The sequence below is a fragment of the Mytilus trossulus genome, chromosome 1 (genome assembly GCF_036588685.1).
Source record: "Mytilus trossulus isolate FHL-02 chromosome 1, PNRI_Mtr1.1.1.hap1, whole genome shotgun sequence".
In the NCBI taxonomy this organism is placed as follows: domain Eukaryota; kingdom Metazoa; phylum Mollusca; class Bivalvia; order Mytilida; family Mytilidae; genus Mytilus; species Mytilus trossulus.
Window position 1 is genome coordinate 48,172,206 of NC_086373.1, and position 17,767 is coordinate 48,189,972.

At 29.9% G+C, this 17,767-nt stretch overlaps 1 protein-coding gene across 2 annotated transcripts in view; it reads right to left on the reverse strand.

Moving 5' to 3' along the window:
- LOC134726119 (lysine-specific demethylase 7B-like) overlaps nucleotides 1-16,484 on the reverse strand; it is a 28,920-nt gene extending 12,436 nt beyond the window's left edge. The window contains exons 1-11 of one of the 2 annotated variants that reach the window (XM_063590518.1): nucleotides 16,344-16,484; nucleotides 14,684-14,769; nucleotides 13,779-13,837; nucleotides 12,988-13,046; nucleotides 12,440-12,603; nucleotides 10,309-10,450; nucleotides 9,663-9,861; nucleotides 8,626-8,876; nucleotides 4,711-4,817; nucleotides 4,442-4,536; nucleotides 2,956-2,973 (exon numbers count right to left, since the gene is read on the reverse strand). In XM_063590518.1, the coding sequence (XP_063446588.1) occupies nucleotides 2,956-2,973; nucleotides 4,442-4,536; nucleotides 4,711-4,817; nucleotides 8,626-8,876; nucleotides 9,663-9,861; nucleotides 10,309-10,450; nucleotides 12,440-12,603; nucleotides 12,988-13,046; nucleotides 13,779-13,837; nucleotides 14,684-14,769; nucleotides 16,344-16,444 (1,281 nt within the window). In that variant the 5' untranslated portion in view covers nucleotides 16,445-16,484. The remainder of the gene's footprint in view (nucleotides 1-2,955; nucleotides 2,974-4,441; nucleotides 4,537-4,710; nucleotides 4,818-8,625; nucleotides 8,877-9,662; nucleotides 9,862-10,308; nucleotides 10,451-12,439; nucleotides 12,604-12,987; nucleotides 13,047-13,778; nucleotides 13,838-14,683; nucleotides 14,770-16,343) is intronic. The other variant, XM_063590524.1, reaches the window with a different exon arrangement.
- Between the last annotated feature and the right edge of the window lie 1,283 nt (nucleotides 16,485-17,767).

Here is a 17,767-nt window from a genome sequence, read left to right on the forward strand (position 1 = left end):
AAAATTCACACGCACAAAAAAGATTACTGTATATATACTTTTCATATGTATTTTAAATGTAAGTTTTTGGATAATTTCTCCATCATGAAAACATATACCACATCATGGGACAGATAACAATATTGAGGAAATTACTACAAATAGAAAAAGGACCAGATGATGCAAACATGCCCCCCCCCCCCCTTTTTTTTTTAATATGTCAGAGTCTTATGTTTATTTTATGTAAAGTCCTAGTGGATACAAAATAGACAGACAAATAAATGGATAAACTAACCAATCAGATATAAAATTATCACTATATCCTGTGATTTAAAAATCTTGAAATCTAGCTGATTCAAAAAGCAAAAAATTACAGATAACCTGGTAGTCAGTGTCCTAGCTACACATAAAAGAGCGATGCCACTCCCCTCTGCCTTCAGTATCTCTAAATATGACATAGCTGTCATCTTTAAAGCCAAGAATCAAGAAGCATAGTATCAAAATTAACACACACTTTTATCTTAAAACTGCTGTCCTTAACCCTAGCTAGAACATGGAGACTCATGATTCCCTATATCATGTGTATCAAACAATCACTCAAAAATGTTGGATTCAATAACAATTAATTTTCGGACTAGGTTTTAACAATGCAAATAGCATAAAGTCAAGAGTATTATTAGAAAATAAGTTCCTTTTAACTTGAAGCACATGCATATATTTATACAAATGAGTATACTGAAATGGAAATTTTGGAGCCCTTCACCATGAAACTATAATACTAAAACCATTTCATGTTTTGACTTCTTATAAATTTCAATGTAACATTTAAAAAAAAAATTAATTGACAATCATCTATGCAGATTAATAGAATATGACTAATCACAGACTCTAGTCAAAAGTGCAACTCTGCTACAAATTCATGTGACTGTCAAAAATTATGAACCTTGACACTGTTTGCCTATAAAAGTATGGGGTCAAAATCTTGGTTCTTTTTGTTTTGCAAGGAAACTGCTGTTGATCATTAAAATTAGATTACATACTAAAGGCCATAATATACTTAACATATTGTTTTTTGAAAACTGTTTATTGACCTTTATGATGTATATTTTGAGTGAAACTTTTCTAGCCTTAGTTCCATTTAGTGCCTGACATATTGTTTCTTAAAACTGAAGGTGACTTCTATGGGATTTTTTGTAATCATTGTTGGGTTGCTGCTTCTTGACATATTCTCTGCATCTTTTATTCGTACAAGTAATGGTAACCTGACGTTGACTAAAGACTTATAGTTGAAGACATTCATTTTACATAAATGTTCCTTTGGAAAAAATTGTCCATTATGATGAATAAACATTTTTTTTAGTACAAGCAATACAATACTAAATAAAATCAATGTTAACCTTTTTAAAGTCAAATTCTTAAAGACTCTAAGCTGACCTGTTCAGTTTTTCAGACTATTAATCAAAATTATCACATTTTTTTTCAAAAGTTATAATCCATCACATTTTAAATTGATTCAAATTCCAAAACAGAAAGTCCATCTTTAAGACTGGAAGAATTTCACTATTTACATTTGAAAGTTTCAATGCAAAACTTAAAATCAAGTCTGTTAAAGTCTTAGTTCTAAAATAAAATTGAAGTGGTGATTTCAAAACAAACAATAACAACATCAAATGTGTGGAAATACAAAAAATGCGTGAAAAGTTTCCTGTCATTGTGCTTGGTGTTTAATAGATTGAATTGATAACAGCTATACACAAGTTATGAAGAAAATCTTTGGTAGTCAAAAACAAAATTGGGTAGATAAAAAAGAGGTACACTGAAACCAAATTGAGTCATTCTAATTTTCATTTTTCATAATTGAAAAGGAAATTAATTTTCATATTCCTAACCTCATTTAAAAACAAGAATGTGTCCAAAGTACACGGATGCCCCACTCGCACTATTATTTTCTATGTTTAGTGGACTGTGCAATTGGGGTAAAAACTATAATTTAGCATTTAAATTAAAAAGATCATATCATAGGGAACATGTATACTAAGTTTCAAGTTGATTGAACTTCAACTTCACCAAAAACTTTAACCAGAAATTTGCACTATCATATTCTATGTTCAGTGAACAGTGAAATTGGGGTCAAAACTCTAATTTGGCATTTAAATTAGAAAGATCATATCATAGGGCACATGTGTACAAAGTTTCAAGTTGATTGGACTTCAGCTTCATCAAAAACTACCTTGACCGAAAACTTTAACCTGAAGCAGACGGACGGAAGGACGAACAGATGCACAGACCAGAAAACATAATGCCCCTCTACTATCGTAGGTGGGGCATAAAAAGTTCTTTTTCCAGTTGGTGCATAATAATAAAATTAACGGTACCAAATAGGATAGAAAGATAATGAACAGTATCCTTCACCTTAAAAAATAGTTTCTCCTTCCAGTTTGTACATTAAAATAAAGAATAAAAAGAAAGAAATGTACAAGTGAAATGAAAATAGAACCAACAATCTAGAAGCACAGAAAAACTAAAAGCTACTAAAATTTCTGTTCATTTAAATTAGGATTAACAGCAAAAACAAGGTAAATGTTTTAGTTTTAAAACACAAGTACTTTTGGATTATATATAAAACAGACAAATATAATAATTAGAATTACAAAACATGAACAATTAATATATATATATATATATCATACACAATTAGTAGTGCAGTAGGCAATAGCAAAGTGTCTTATCCACCATTCTAAAAATAGAAACAAAACTACTACTTTTTCCCAGAATTTTTTTATTATCTACTTCTATAAATAGCAATTATAGTGTAAGCCTGCCAAAAAGGTCAAAAGGTTATTACAGGCTATAAACACATGCTATGTAATAAGGATCACATGATCCCCATGTGACCAGGGAACGAAAATAGGAAGCAAATCACGAGCACAACAGACATTAAGATAAGTATATACGCCTGTAAATAAATAAACTCACGAGATGGAGGTTGTTGAGCTGTAAAGTCAGCATCAAAGAAAAAGAAAATAATGAATGAAGATATTTATAGCGAGACAAGAATTCATTCAAACCCTTTACCAATACATGTACTGACAGACAAAGTTTATAAATTATCCAAATTTAATCATTGCATTTATCTTTTAAATTAATCTAAAGGAGTTAGACCAAAAATAGGCCTAAATCTGACACTTAAATGTGACCAAATCTAAAAATTCAAAATTTAGTTGCATAAGTAAATTTGCGATTAAAAAAAATCATATCTTTTATTTGCAGTAACAGTTTGCTTTAGATAGTGCTGATAGCTTCAAAAGCATGAGAACATTCTAGATTTACTGTTAAATGTATTTCAAAGTACTATTTCTTGCTGTAAGAAAAGCAACAGACTATTAAAGTACAAAATAAATTACAAATCTTACTGAAATTTACGTTAATTTATACTTGTGGTTTCTCATATGTGATACACAAAATTGTCTGTGGTTAGGTCTTAATCAGCCTTATTAAGATCTTCATTTGTTTAAGTACAGTATAGTAAATTCATAACAATACCATCACTTTGCAAATGTGCCAAAACATTATAACATTTTATCATTATTAATTTAATAAAATATAGATTTTTTACTATAAAACTGAAATAAGAGGGAATTTCATGGTCAATATTGACCATATGTAAAACTATTCTTTTTAGCGTGAAATGAACAAAAATTTAAATATTTATAGAACTTTTTTTATTTCTTTTAGGTGCAAACCTAAACACTAATTTTTGTATTCAAAGAAAATATAAAGGTTGATGCTTTAAAGGAATTAACAATTGTTCAAACACAAATAACAAAGAAACATTAATTCATGTTATGCTTTTAAGAAGTTTGACCTATGAAAAATAAATTGTGAACAAAACTGATTTTTGTAAATTTATAGAATGTCAGTCACAGTCATACATTTTTCTTTTAAACTGGATAAAATCTTTTTAAGAAGGCAACTATTTACCTTTACAATGTTCTAATTTGATATAAAAGTTGGTTACAAATTTTTCAAACATTGGTCATCTCATTTTATAGGGCATTAAGAACTATCCACTCTACAAATAATAAATATTTGCTTTCACAATTTAAGATAATTTTATTTAAAAAAAATATATTTATTAAATTTATATTTGACATTCTAATTTTTAATATTATTCTTTTAGATTAGATCTGAGATTAGTATTATGGTCTAGGCAGCAGATGACAAAAATTACATTTCTATCTATAATGTAATTTTTTTATATATTTTTATTATTATTGAAGACATTAAACCTACTGCTACGGTTCATTATTAATTAAGTTTGAGTTATTCAGTATAAATATATGTACTAGAACGGACGCTTTTTCTTTATGCCATCCTTTATACACAGATATTATTTGTACAGCCACCATTACAGTTAACACAGCAATCATGTTTTTACACGTAAATTGAGATAAACACTTACATCTTTTCTTTGTGTCCAAGACTTCAGATGTGACCCCAGGGCCTTGGCCCCCTGTACAAGGTAATCGGGAGGTATTCTTCCCTCTTCTGTATAGTCTGAAAGTACATGTAAAACTTTCCTGGCATATACTTCGAAAGAGATTTTGATTTTGAACCTTAGGACAAGGGTTAAAAAACATAACAATCCAATGTCAAAAACTTGTAAATATTGTGTAAAAAACTCTAATTACTTTAATAATCACAGTGTTCCGAATCCAGTTTAATTCTTACCTTTTATTAAATCATAGATGTGTTTTGCTGCATACCAGTTTGTTGTTTCAAAACTAGGAAATAAAAACTTTTGTGGTGTTCCTACTCTTTTCTCTATATCATACACCCTGAAATAAAACATACAATTATGTATGACACATATCAATAAAACATACAATCACGTATGACACATATCAATAAAACATACAATCATGTATAACACATATCAATAAAACATACAATCATGTATGACACATATCAATAAAACATACAATCATGTATGACACATTATGATATATCAATAAAACATACAATCATGTATGACACATTATGATATATCAATAAAACATACAATCATGTATGACACATTATGATATATCAATAAAACATACAATCATGTATGACATACATCAATAAAACATACAATCATGTATGACATATATCAATAAAACATACAATCATGTATGACACATTATGATATATCAATAAAACATACAATCATGTATGACATACATCAATAAAACATACAATCATGTATGACACATTATGATATATCAATAAAACATACAATCATGTATGACATATATCAATAAAACATACAATCATGTATGACACATTATGATATATCAATAAAACATACAATCATGTATGACATACATCAATAAAACATCCAATCATGTATGACACATATCAATAAAACATACAATCATGTATGACATACACCAATAAAACATACAATCATGTATGACACATTATGATATATCAATAAAACATACAATCATGTATGACATACATCAATAAAACATACAATCATGTATGACACATTATGATGTATCAATAAAACATACAATCATGTATGACATACATCAATAAAACATACAATCATGTATGACATACACCAATAAAACATACAATCATGTATGACATACATCAATAAAACATACAATCATGTATGACATACATCAATAAAACATACAATCATGTATGACATACACCAATAAAATATACAATCATGTATGACATACATCAATAAAACATACAATCATGTATGACATACATCAATAAAACATACAATCATGTATGACACATTATGATATATCAATAAAACATACAATCATGTATGACATACACCAATAAAACATACAATCATGTATGACACATTATGATATATCAATAAAACATACAATCATGTATGACATACACCAATAAACATACAATCATGTATGACATACACCAATAAACATACAATCATGTATGACATACATCAATAAAACATACAATCATGTATGACATACACCAATAAAATATACAATCATGTATGACATACATCAATAAAACATACAATCATGTATGACATACATCAATAAAACATACAATCATGTATGACACATTATGATATATCAATAAAACATACAATCATGTATGACATACACCAATAAAACATACAATCATGTATGACACATTATGATATATCAATAAAACATACAATCATGTATGACATACACCAATAAACATACAATCATGTATGACATACACCAATAAACATACAATCATGTATGACATACATCAACAAAACATACAATCATGTATGACATACACCAATAAACATACAATCATGTATGACATACATCAATAAAACATACAATCATGTATGACATACATCAATAAAACATACAATCATGTATGACATACATCAATAAAACATACAATCATGTATGACATACATCAACAAAACATACAATCATGTATGACATACACCAATAAACATACAATCATGTATGACATACATCAATAAAACATACAATCATGTATGACATACATCAATAAAACATACAATCATGTATGACATACATCAATAAAACATACAATCATGTATGACATACATCAATAAAACATACAATCATGTATGACATACACCAATAAACATACAATCATGTATGACATACATCAATAAAACATACAATCATGTATGACATACATCAATAAAACATACAATCATGTATGACACATATCAATAAAACATACAATCATGTATGACATACATCAATAAAACATACAATCATGTATGACATACATCAATAAAACATACAATCATGTATGACATACATCAATAAAACATACAATCATGTATGACATACATCAATAAAACATACAATCATGTATGACACATTATGATATATCAATAAAACATACAATCATGTATGACACATATCAATAAAACATAGTAACCATTTGTATTTTTTTATTCATATTTGTATAATCTAGTTTTTTGCCTTGAAAACAGGATTTTTTTACTTGTTGTTATTGGCTTTGGACTAGATTTCAGTAACTGCGAGAACTCTTAGATTGGTTATCAGTTGTTAGTCTTTTTATCAGGTTTTTTTTTGGTGCTTTGTATTGATCTGAACAGTCAAGCCTTTTTCAACTGATTTGAACAGTTTGTTCTTGTGTTGAGCTCTTGCTGTCCCAGTTTAGCAAACATGTTTTACACCTACTCCAGTGGTTATTGTTGCTGTATTTCATATTTGTTTTTTTGTTTATTGTTTTGTACATAAATCAAGGCATTGGTTTTCTTGTTTAAATTGTTTTATATTTTGTCATGTCAGGACCTTTTATAGATACTATTCCAAATGTGCCTGTCAAAATTAGGAACCTGAAATTCAGAAGTCGGTTTCACAAAAAAACATACGAATAAGATTAACGTAAGTCATGAACAGTACAGTATACTTATGATCAATCTCAGTCGTAATTTTTTTGGTGAAACCTACTCCAGTGGTTATTGTTGCTGTATTTCATATTTGTTTTTTTGTTTATTGTTTTGTACATAAATCAAGGCATTGGTTTTCTTGTTTAAATTGTTTTATATTTTGTCATGTCAGGACCTTTTATAGATACTATGCGGTATGGGTTTTGCTCATTGTTGAAGCTGTACAGTGACCTATTGTTGGTTAAATCTACGCCATTTGGTTTCTGGTGGATAGTTGTCTCATTTGCCAACAAAGCTTTTTATAATATATATAGTATCAGGGCAGCAGGCTCAATTCAGTTTAGCTTCCCCATTTTTTTATACCCCCAAATTTGGTTTAGAAAAACAAATTTCATAAAAATCTATTGTTTAAACGATGTGTCAACCAACTTCTTTGGGAGTGATCACTTCTGTTTCAATAATATCAAGATATATTAAAAAAACCCACAAAAAAACAAGAATGGGTCCATAGTACATGGATGCCCCACTGGCACTATCATTTTCTATGTTCAGTGGACCATAATCTGCAGTCAAAACTCTAATTTGGTTTTCAATTGGAAAGATCATATCATAGGGAACATGTGTATCAAGTTTCAAGTTGATTGGACTTCAACTTCATCAAAAACTACCTTGACCAAAAACTTTAACCTGAAGCAGGACAGACCGACGAACGGAAGCACAGACCGAAAAACATAATGCCCCTAGGTGTGGCATAAAAAATATCAAAAAGATGAATGTAATTCTGCAAACATTAAACTCAATGTAAATCTATGATTGAGTTACCCCAATCATCTAATTTATATTTATGAGAAGTACAAAATTCGGAATCTAACAATTTTTTAAATAACCTTCAATATAATTGAACTGACAACTTAAAATATCGTTGCCTGGTTTATATGTATCTTTTTGACATTGATAAATCTCAGATACTTTATTTTGCGTTAAGACCTTTTTATCCCATTTCGCGATTTTCAAATTTACTTGAAGTAGTTGAACAAGTAACGATTAAAGTTTGACATATTCGCGAAGATTTATATAAGCGTTATATTTCTACTCGCGAAAGTCGCGAAAAAATAAGTGTGTTTACAGTTAGTGTTTACTTTTTACACATTGTGACTTGGATGGATAGTTGTCTCATTGGCACTCATACCACATCTTCTTATTTATATGGTATTTGTTGTAACACTTACTGTAACTGTAATGGTATGTTGTAATCATGAAGAAAATTTCCGCCAAAAACTAATGAATCTATTGGAGTTAAGACAGCATGAATCCATCCTGTAGGAATGAAGAATGTCTGTCCCTGTTTAACTACACATTTATAACATACATCAACCTGATCACCAAAGAATGTCTCGCTCTGGTTCGATGAAGATACCCAACTCTCATACAAGGAAACATTTGATGATGTTGGTCTGATCATGTAAAATACTTTTTCACCCTGCAAATATAAATCATTCAACATTTATATTCTTTACATGTGAACACAGTGTTTTCTATGATATCTTGTCCTGCAGTTTTTTTTTTTAATTTTCAGTCAAAATTTAAGTTGAATTATCTCCCCTACTTGCTTCTTTGATATTGTCAAATTGTGTAACTACACTTGTTGAAAGACAAGTTGACTACTATTTACTATGCTCCTTTCAACAATCAACTTACTATTAGTTCACCTTAAACTGACCTAATCACAAACCTAAACAAATTGTTCATGCTGGGGCCAAAAACAACATGCTACATTTGTATATTAGTCTCCCCTCTGTAACTTTGTCAAGGAAAGACAAAAATCCCTCATGATATCAACACTTTTCAATTTATACAAATCATTTATATGGTCAAGTTTGCATCTCATTTGTATTGTAAAAAAAAACCATACCTTAAAACTTTCTAATGTTATTTTGACAGTTTGTGTCTGGCAAACAAAAGTTTCAACCTGGTATCTTTGATGATGTTTTTTTCAATTTAAAAGGCACAAAACTTATATAAGTGTAAAATATATTTGGATCTACAGTAAAAGATATGTGGAGATTCCCTGTGGCCCCTTAAATGCTCTATAATATATGGAAATTAAACAGTCTTTATAATTAGTATTACAATGTCATGCAAGTTTTTGTTGTTTTTTTGTCGTTTTTTTTCTACAGCATACACGTCAGTCCATTAGATTTTTTGTGTAAGTTTTATTTTTTTCCAAATTTAATGCAACAAACAAACATGCAAATCTTTTACATACCCATAACACATGATACCAAACTGATGTCCCACCAAAGTCTATATGGAAGTCTGTAAAACTATCTTTCACGCCCATCAGACAGTATTTCTGTACTTCTGGTCGTGTGTAGGTACAATCCTCTGGTAATTGGTCAGGCCATAAGTTTGATACCCAGCTCAACTGCCTTACAATTACTGGAGGTGTAACTAACTCTGAAAGTCTAAAAAACAATAATTTAAATTTTGGATGAATAATATAACAGTTATAGTAGTAGTAGAAAATTTCATGAGTTTTGCAAAAACTCATGTTTTAAATATAAATAAAAGTATCATTCTGACCTTGAAGTCCTACTTTTTGGTCTTTCTTTATGGGAACCACTCGGACAAGAAGAAGTTTTATAGTGATTATGCATGCAGTATTTTTTCTGACAGTTAAGCAATTTGTTTTCAATCAAGAAGAATTGTGGTGTGATTCATTATTATATGACATTGTCTGTGTTTTGCTTGATAAAGACCTGCATTGTTCTAACATCTCTATGAACAAATTTCTCTTATTTTGGATCTGTTTATCCTATACTTGTTAAAAAGACAAACTTTAAAAGCAAACACACATATATTTCGAACAACACACTTTTTATATATCATTCTTTTCACCAATTTAAGCTTACTTTGTTTTTGAGAATTCTAAACTAATAACATTAAATATCTTTGCTCTGTTTGGACTGTTGTAATACTCTGTCCATTCTCTCATTAACATTTTACAATCTTCCTGTTTAGAGACATCAATCACATCAATTTCTCGCATGGAACCTGAAATGTAAGAATTTATAAATTTGTGAAAAGAAACACAATACATACTGTATTTCAAGAATTCATTTCAGAAAAAAAAAATCACATCTTGTTTGAAAATCTCATCAATATATACTCAAAGACTTTATTACTCAAACATAAGGCCACACCAATTGGATTCCTTGTTCGACGGACCCGCCCGCACCTATTTTTCTCAAAACAGATTTTTTTAAATTTTTTTATATTCCCGCTTCCCGCATCCGGAAATGTAATCATGTCCATTTCCTACACCGTTTTTTTTTGTAAATATTATAAAAATATATCAACATTTATTTTTAAAATCACAGTCTAACCTGTATATAACGATTTTAAACATAAAAGAACACCACCACACTTCTTAAATATCTGTGAGAATATTTGTTTCAGCATGAAACCTATTTATCCAAAGATGTTGCCCGATATAAATTTATGAAAGCGGAAATATATACCGGTAAAGAACAAAAAATTGGTTTCTCTCCCCCTTACTTATATTCCCTATCAAAACATGTTCGTTGTTAGAATAAAGTACAAAGAACTTCTGAAGGATTTGCCTTCAACGGCAATTATATTGTATGCTGGCGAACAAAACTATCCATAGCCGCTGCATGTTTATGCACCTGTCCTGATTGATTCAAGGGCCTGTCGTTCAGCAGTTATCGTTTATTGATGTTGTTCATTGGTATTTTCCCGTTTGGATATATAAGTTAGATCGTTGGTTTTCCTGTTTGAATTGTGTACGCTAATAATTTTGGGGCCCTGTTTAGCTTGTTGTTTGGTCTGTATCAAAGCCTCGTGTAAAAGGTCGTACTTTTAACCTGTGTTTGTTATTATCAGGTTAAGAACAACCCTCCCTCAGACAAGGGGTTATTTTACTGATGTAGAAAAGAAAATAGAAATACCGAGGATTTGTATAGTTCTTCTATTGAAAACCTTTGAAAACTTAGAATTTTGTACTCAAAAAGAGGAGAGTTACATCATATTTTAAATAACTTTTTCTAAAAGAGGGGTCCACTTATTTTGAATAATGTTAAACTGTTAAAGTAAATGTGTTAACATGGTTAAAGTCCAGCAATATTACAAAATTCTTGGACATGTTTTGACCATTTAATACGAGATAGATGTATAGTTCTATGAGAAAATATGAGCCCTTTTGTACAAACAAATATATTATAACTTACATTGATCACTCATAAAACATGAAAAAGGGATATTAATAACATTAAGGGGTTGCCCCAAACTATGACTTAGATGGAGAATTGTCTCATTGTCAGTCACACATACAAAGACAAGATTTAATTCTTTCTTGGTGAACAGGGAAAAAATACTTCAGAAATTAAAGAAATGTCAAAGTACAAGTGATAAATCAAGTTTTAATATTGTCGAAAGCTACTATTTTATGTTTACAAAAAAAAATTATAATCGCACGCCTTTACTTTTCAAGCTCGCCTCAAGAATTTGCAAAATAATTTTTTTTATTTAAATTTTCAAATCGCTCGCCCCAAATTTTGGAGTCCAAAAATCCGTAGAACAAGAAATTAAATAGGTGTGGCCTAATAAGTAAAAAAATTCAGAAACATTACTGTATAAAAACTGAAAAACTTGATTTTCTTAAAAAGGTTGTCTGAGGTAACACACGAATGTAATAGTTAGAAGAATAATTTAGTAACCCAGTTTTTGTTTAAAATTCTTTATTCAAACACCCTCAGAAGCTTGAACAACCCTGGGATTTTTTTCTTGTTGAAGATTTTATCATAAAAAAAAACATAGTGAAGCAGTTTTGATATAAGCAGGAACTGACTATTTAGTAAAGAAATTTATTCTGATCTTGTTTTGAAGTTTTAAACATTTTTTTTTACTATATAGTTTATGGCAATAGAACTATTTTAAGAGACACAACTCATACAAATTTATTGAGATCCAGGTCTTCACCATATAGGTACATATTTAATGTTATCAGCATCTTTTACTTACCAACATTATTTTCAACATCCTGAATTGTGAATGTACTTGGTGGAACTGTTAAATTCATGCCATCTTTTTTTTCTACCAATATTGGAGTATCAAGACCATTTTTATTAAAGAACTCTGGTATCAGCTCACTGCCATGCAGTCGTAATAAAGGAAGTTCATCTCCACTGTAAAAACAAAGGTTAATAAACAAGCCTTGAAAAATTCTCTTCACTGGTATAATAACATGATCAGTGTTGTATAGAAGGGAAATAATCAAAATATTTGTCCAACATTAATGGATGAATTGTTGAAGTATAAAATACCATCTGACACTGTGTTGGCTTAATTTCAAGTACAAATCCCCAAACAATAGAAACAGAATACTTACAAGTTAATGCCATTTATGAAGTCGATGAACAAAAAATTAAGATGGCAATTTCCTAAAGCTAAGTTGACCTAGACAATTATGTTTTTGCACTGTATAAGCCTGGCCTTTGTTTCTTTTCTATCATATACAGAAATAAATGATTCAGAATATAATTGTACAATAAAATCATAAAACAAATTACCTGGGAAATGTTCTGTTTTTTAATTCTTTAATAAATACAACAGTTCCTGTTTGAACAGCCTGAAAAGAAGAAAAAAATCATTTAAAAAAATTTTCAAGGGTATTTTAAATATTTTCATTATTATCTGATTTAAATTCAGCAAATGTAATGTTGATGCCTGCTGTTATTGTTGTTTTCTTTTAATTCCCAATTTTTACCACAGTAAATAAAGGTGACAGTAGTATACCGATGTTCAAAAGTCATACGGTAAATTGATTGAGAGAAAACCAATCCTGGTTACAAACTAAAACCCTGGGAAACACATCAACTATAAAAAGAAAAAAAACCGAAACAACAGAAAAACTCCAAGTGCAACAAAAATTAAACGACAATGCAACATACATAGAAACAAACTATTAGAAAACAACTACCATATTTCTGACATGGTACAGGAAAGTGTTGTCATAAGGTTGTTTTCTGCTCTTGACAAGTTGTTTTTCCTCTTTGACACATTCCCCGTTTCCATTCTCAATTCTATTTATACATTATCAGACTTCTTGAATGGTTTGAAGTTTGTCTTTTTGTTACCTTTCCTAAGTTACTATGCGGTATGAGATTTTCTCATTGATGAAGACATTACAGTAACCTTAATGGCTATTTTTTGTGTCATTTGGTCTGTGTTGGAGAGTTGTCTCATTGGCAATAATACCCAATCTCCTTATTTCAAAATTGAGAAATCTTTCTTGATTAAAATATTCGTATATGAGTGTTTATTGATGTGGTACATTTTTTTGTTAAATTATTATTTATACCTTATTCGCGACGTCAGCTTCAGAATAATCATGTCTGTGGAAATTTTGTCTCTTTTTCACTGAAAAAATCAAAATACATGTATACAGCTGTCAAAAAAGATAATGCTACAATTCTATATTTTGAAATCTTTTGACAAATGAATTCACTAGCAAAACAGATATTCCATAAACACAATGGGTTTTGCACAGTAATGAATCATATCAATTTGCTCCATATAGCAGATTTTAAAAAAAGATGAGCTTCACCAATGTGCAAATGGAAAATGCTAGAGTGCATAACAGGATTTATTAGGCATAATGTTTATCTTTAAGTAGTACTTTTAATTGAAGTTTCAGATGTGGTCTATATTAGTAATGAAAACTAAAACATGTTCAGAAAATTGTGAGAGTGGCTGCTAAAATCTTTTATTATTTAATGTTTAAAAAAACAAACTTCCAATGTTTAGTGTAAATCATTCTTTAATGCCCTTCTTAAAAGGCAAGACTTCAGAGAAAATGTTTTTTTTTTATGTTGATTAGTTATCATGGTTATTGCCTAAATTAATGTGCCTTTATTTCTTTCATAAAAAGAAATATTTTCCATCTGGTCAAAATGTATGGTGGAATTTGCAATGGATTTTGAAGTGTGACTGTCATTTGAACTGGATATAAGGCCAAACTAAAAAAAGATGTGTGTTTTCTATTAACCTACCCTGACAATTTTTTTTATTTAAAAAATAGCCTACCCTAAAAAAAAAAAAATTCAATAAGCACTGTTAAAGTCTGATTGTATCGCCCATAGACTTAATGGAAAAAAAATGTATGGTAAAATAAAAATAAAAATCCATACCTAACCACCCTGTATTTTTCAAACATGTAACAGGAAACATGCATATATATTTTTTTGGCGTAATGTGTGTACTTACAGAGAAGAGGACCATGTGTAAGCTGGCAGTTTGGACAATGGTATATTTCAATATCTGATGCCTGATGTTCTTGCACACCTACACAGCTAAAAATTAAATGAAAACACTTTGCATAAAAATTCAAAACAATACCCTTTTTGATTATTATATCTATCTGTTCCATATTTTCAAAATTACCATAACTTTAATTAATTTCTATGAAACAAGACAATAATAAGGGAGTGAAAATTTTAGAAATGAGGTGACCCTAAGAATTTTTCATCACACGTAAATAAAAGGATTAGAACCTAAACAAGTTGACAGGTATTAGCAATGGCTGTTTAAGCATCAGTCATCAAGACTTCCACCAGCAGTATCAGGTCCATTCGCTCCCAATATACTTTCGCACCCCACACATACCATCCTCACATGTTCGCCCACGAAGTCCGTTCGCACCCTACACGTTTGCGCCCAATTTGTATTAGAATTTCAGTTGAATTATTAGATATTTTTTTATATGTATATACCAGATAATTTTATTCTCTTGAATAAAGTTTGTGGAATTATCATACATTTTTTTTTTTAATTTGATGATTAATTATTTTAAAATCTTAATTATGTATGATTACTGCTAATTGGTATTTATACACAGACTAATTTGGTCTTATTTTTAATGGGTTTAAAAATCATGATTGTTGTTTTAATTCTTTTAACTAATGCTTTGATTTAATTAACTGCATATATTTAGCTTGGTATGTGACTGTCTAAAACGTTGAAGATTTTAAATAAAAACATGAAAGATAATTGTTTTTAACAGCTAGTCTCCTTTGATCTCATGTGTGTTTGGACAAGTATGACAATATGATGGCTAAATATTTATAACAATTCACTTTTCAAATCGTTTACAAATTATTAACCACACAACCAATAAAATTTTTACTCCATCAGGATAATTTTTTTACCAAAAAAAAAAGATATGAAGATACAATGTACGATTTGTATTTCATAGTATATGAGAGTTTAAATAATATTTGGGCGCAAACTGACTTTGGGTGCGTACATGTAGGGTGCCCATGTGAATGGGTGCAAACGTGATTGGGCGCGAACGGACCTGGATTCACCACTAGCAATCAAAATAGTAATACTGATCAGAGGTTTATTTTGGCAGTCAGGACTGACTATTTTGCAAACTCTGCTTGAATCTGTTTTGACAAAAAGACCAGCACTGACAAAATATTTGATCTGATTGAAAATTCAATTGCTTCATTGATTTAAAGCAGAACAAACCCAGCTCACTTAAAAAATTGTGGTTAGTTGTGCACAGACTAGTCCATGATTACTCTGACGTCCAATGGCTGTTTTGCCAGACAAGCTGGGGCCGTGGGATGTCAGAGCTCGTCCCATATCAAAAAGTGGATATTTGTCCGTCCAAAATAGATGCGCTGCTTCGTCGCTTCTGGTGCCGTCAAACAGCCTTGGAATTGGTTTATCTCTCACCTAGTGTGATAATGCATGGTTTGATAAAAGCAATGCCGCTTTTAAACAATAATACATAGTTTTACTTTAAAAATTATGGGTCTGTCATCTGTCAGGAACACTGACATGTATAAACAACGACTAAAATTATGAGTTAGGGACTGTTATTGCGTGGCAAAATATATAAATCTATAAGATGATTAACCTTCCATGAAACCAGTCTCTGCAAATATCGCATTCTATCATAAACTCAGACTCGTCATAAGGTTTTCGACATAAACAATAGACCGTCTCAGTTTCGGCCATATTGTTTGAGAACGGGAAATCGTTGTGCGCCTGCGCAATAAATTTAATTGGATCGGGATTTTAAACGGGCACCTGCTAAAAATATTATCGGAACAGCGACTAAATAGTTCCGGTTTACGGTGTAGACAATCACGAGAGTACACTGAATATTTAAATAAACACTTGTAAAGTCGTATCTAAGGTTTTTTTCTCACAGATAAATTTAAAAGATTGTTTATAATAAAAAAAACATTTTGTAAGGATTACTTTCCTGATTCGACTTTTATATAAAACTATACTATACAATTATAGCCTTTGTATGATGTCGATACAATGATATATATCCTTTTAGCCTGGGGTCCTGGCTAATCTTGTCAGCTAGATATCGGGCCGGGATACCAGGCTAATATCCTTTGATTTTGCTATTTGATTAGGGACTTTCCGTTTTGAATTTTCCTCGGAGTTCAGTATTTTTGTGATTTTACTTCTTTTTTTTTACCTGAAACCAGAGACAATGTATTATATGTCTCTGGTTTAATATACTTCATATGAGTAGTATAACGAAGTCAGATATCTATATTTTGATTAGATTGTTTAGATATATTCTTAAAATAACCGTGCAATATGTTTTTGCTATCCGCCGTTTTCTATCTACCTTCGAAAATATAGTATAACATGTGACTATCCATTCAAAGTTCTTAAAGGTTATTTCTTATTCTAGAAATAGGCGTTTTGTGTACTCTTTTATTTAGTTCTGAATTATTTTCAAAATATGATATTCGATTATCCATAACATTCATATAAAAAAGAAGATGTGGTATGATTGCCAACTTTGATGAGACAACTATCCACAAAAGACCAAAATGACACAAACATTAACAACTATAGGTCACCGTACGGCCTTCAACAATGAGCAAAGCCCATACCGCATAGTCAGCTATAAAAGGCCCCGATGAGACAATGTAAAACAATTCAAACGAGAAAACTAACGGCCTTAATTATGTAAAAAAAAATGAAACATTTATTAAAATAATAATCAAGAGATTTTGTTGTATCAAAATGTCAAATTCAATTGCGAAACATACAATATGCCATTTCAATGTCTTCGATTAAATATCAACACTAATTTTTTTTGCTTTCCTCTTCCTCCTTTTTTATGTTTATTTCGAGTAATATTGACATTTGACAATTGCTTTTAGAAATGACAACAATCTTTTAATTAAGAACAAATTTAACAATCAAACTAGTAAAAGTTGTTAATTGAACTATATGACACTTAATTAAAATCAGAGTTATCATAATTGAGATAATATCACAAATGAATATGCATTTCTTTGATTAACA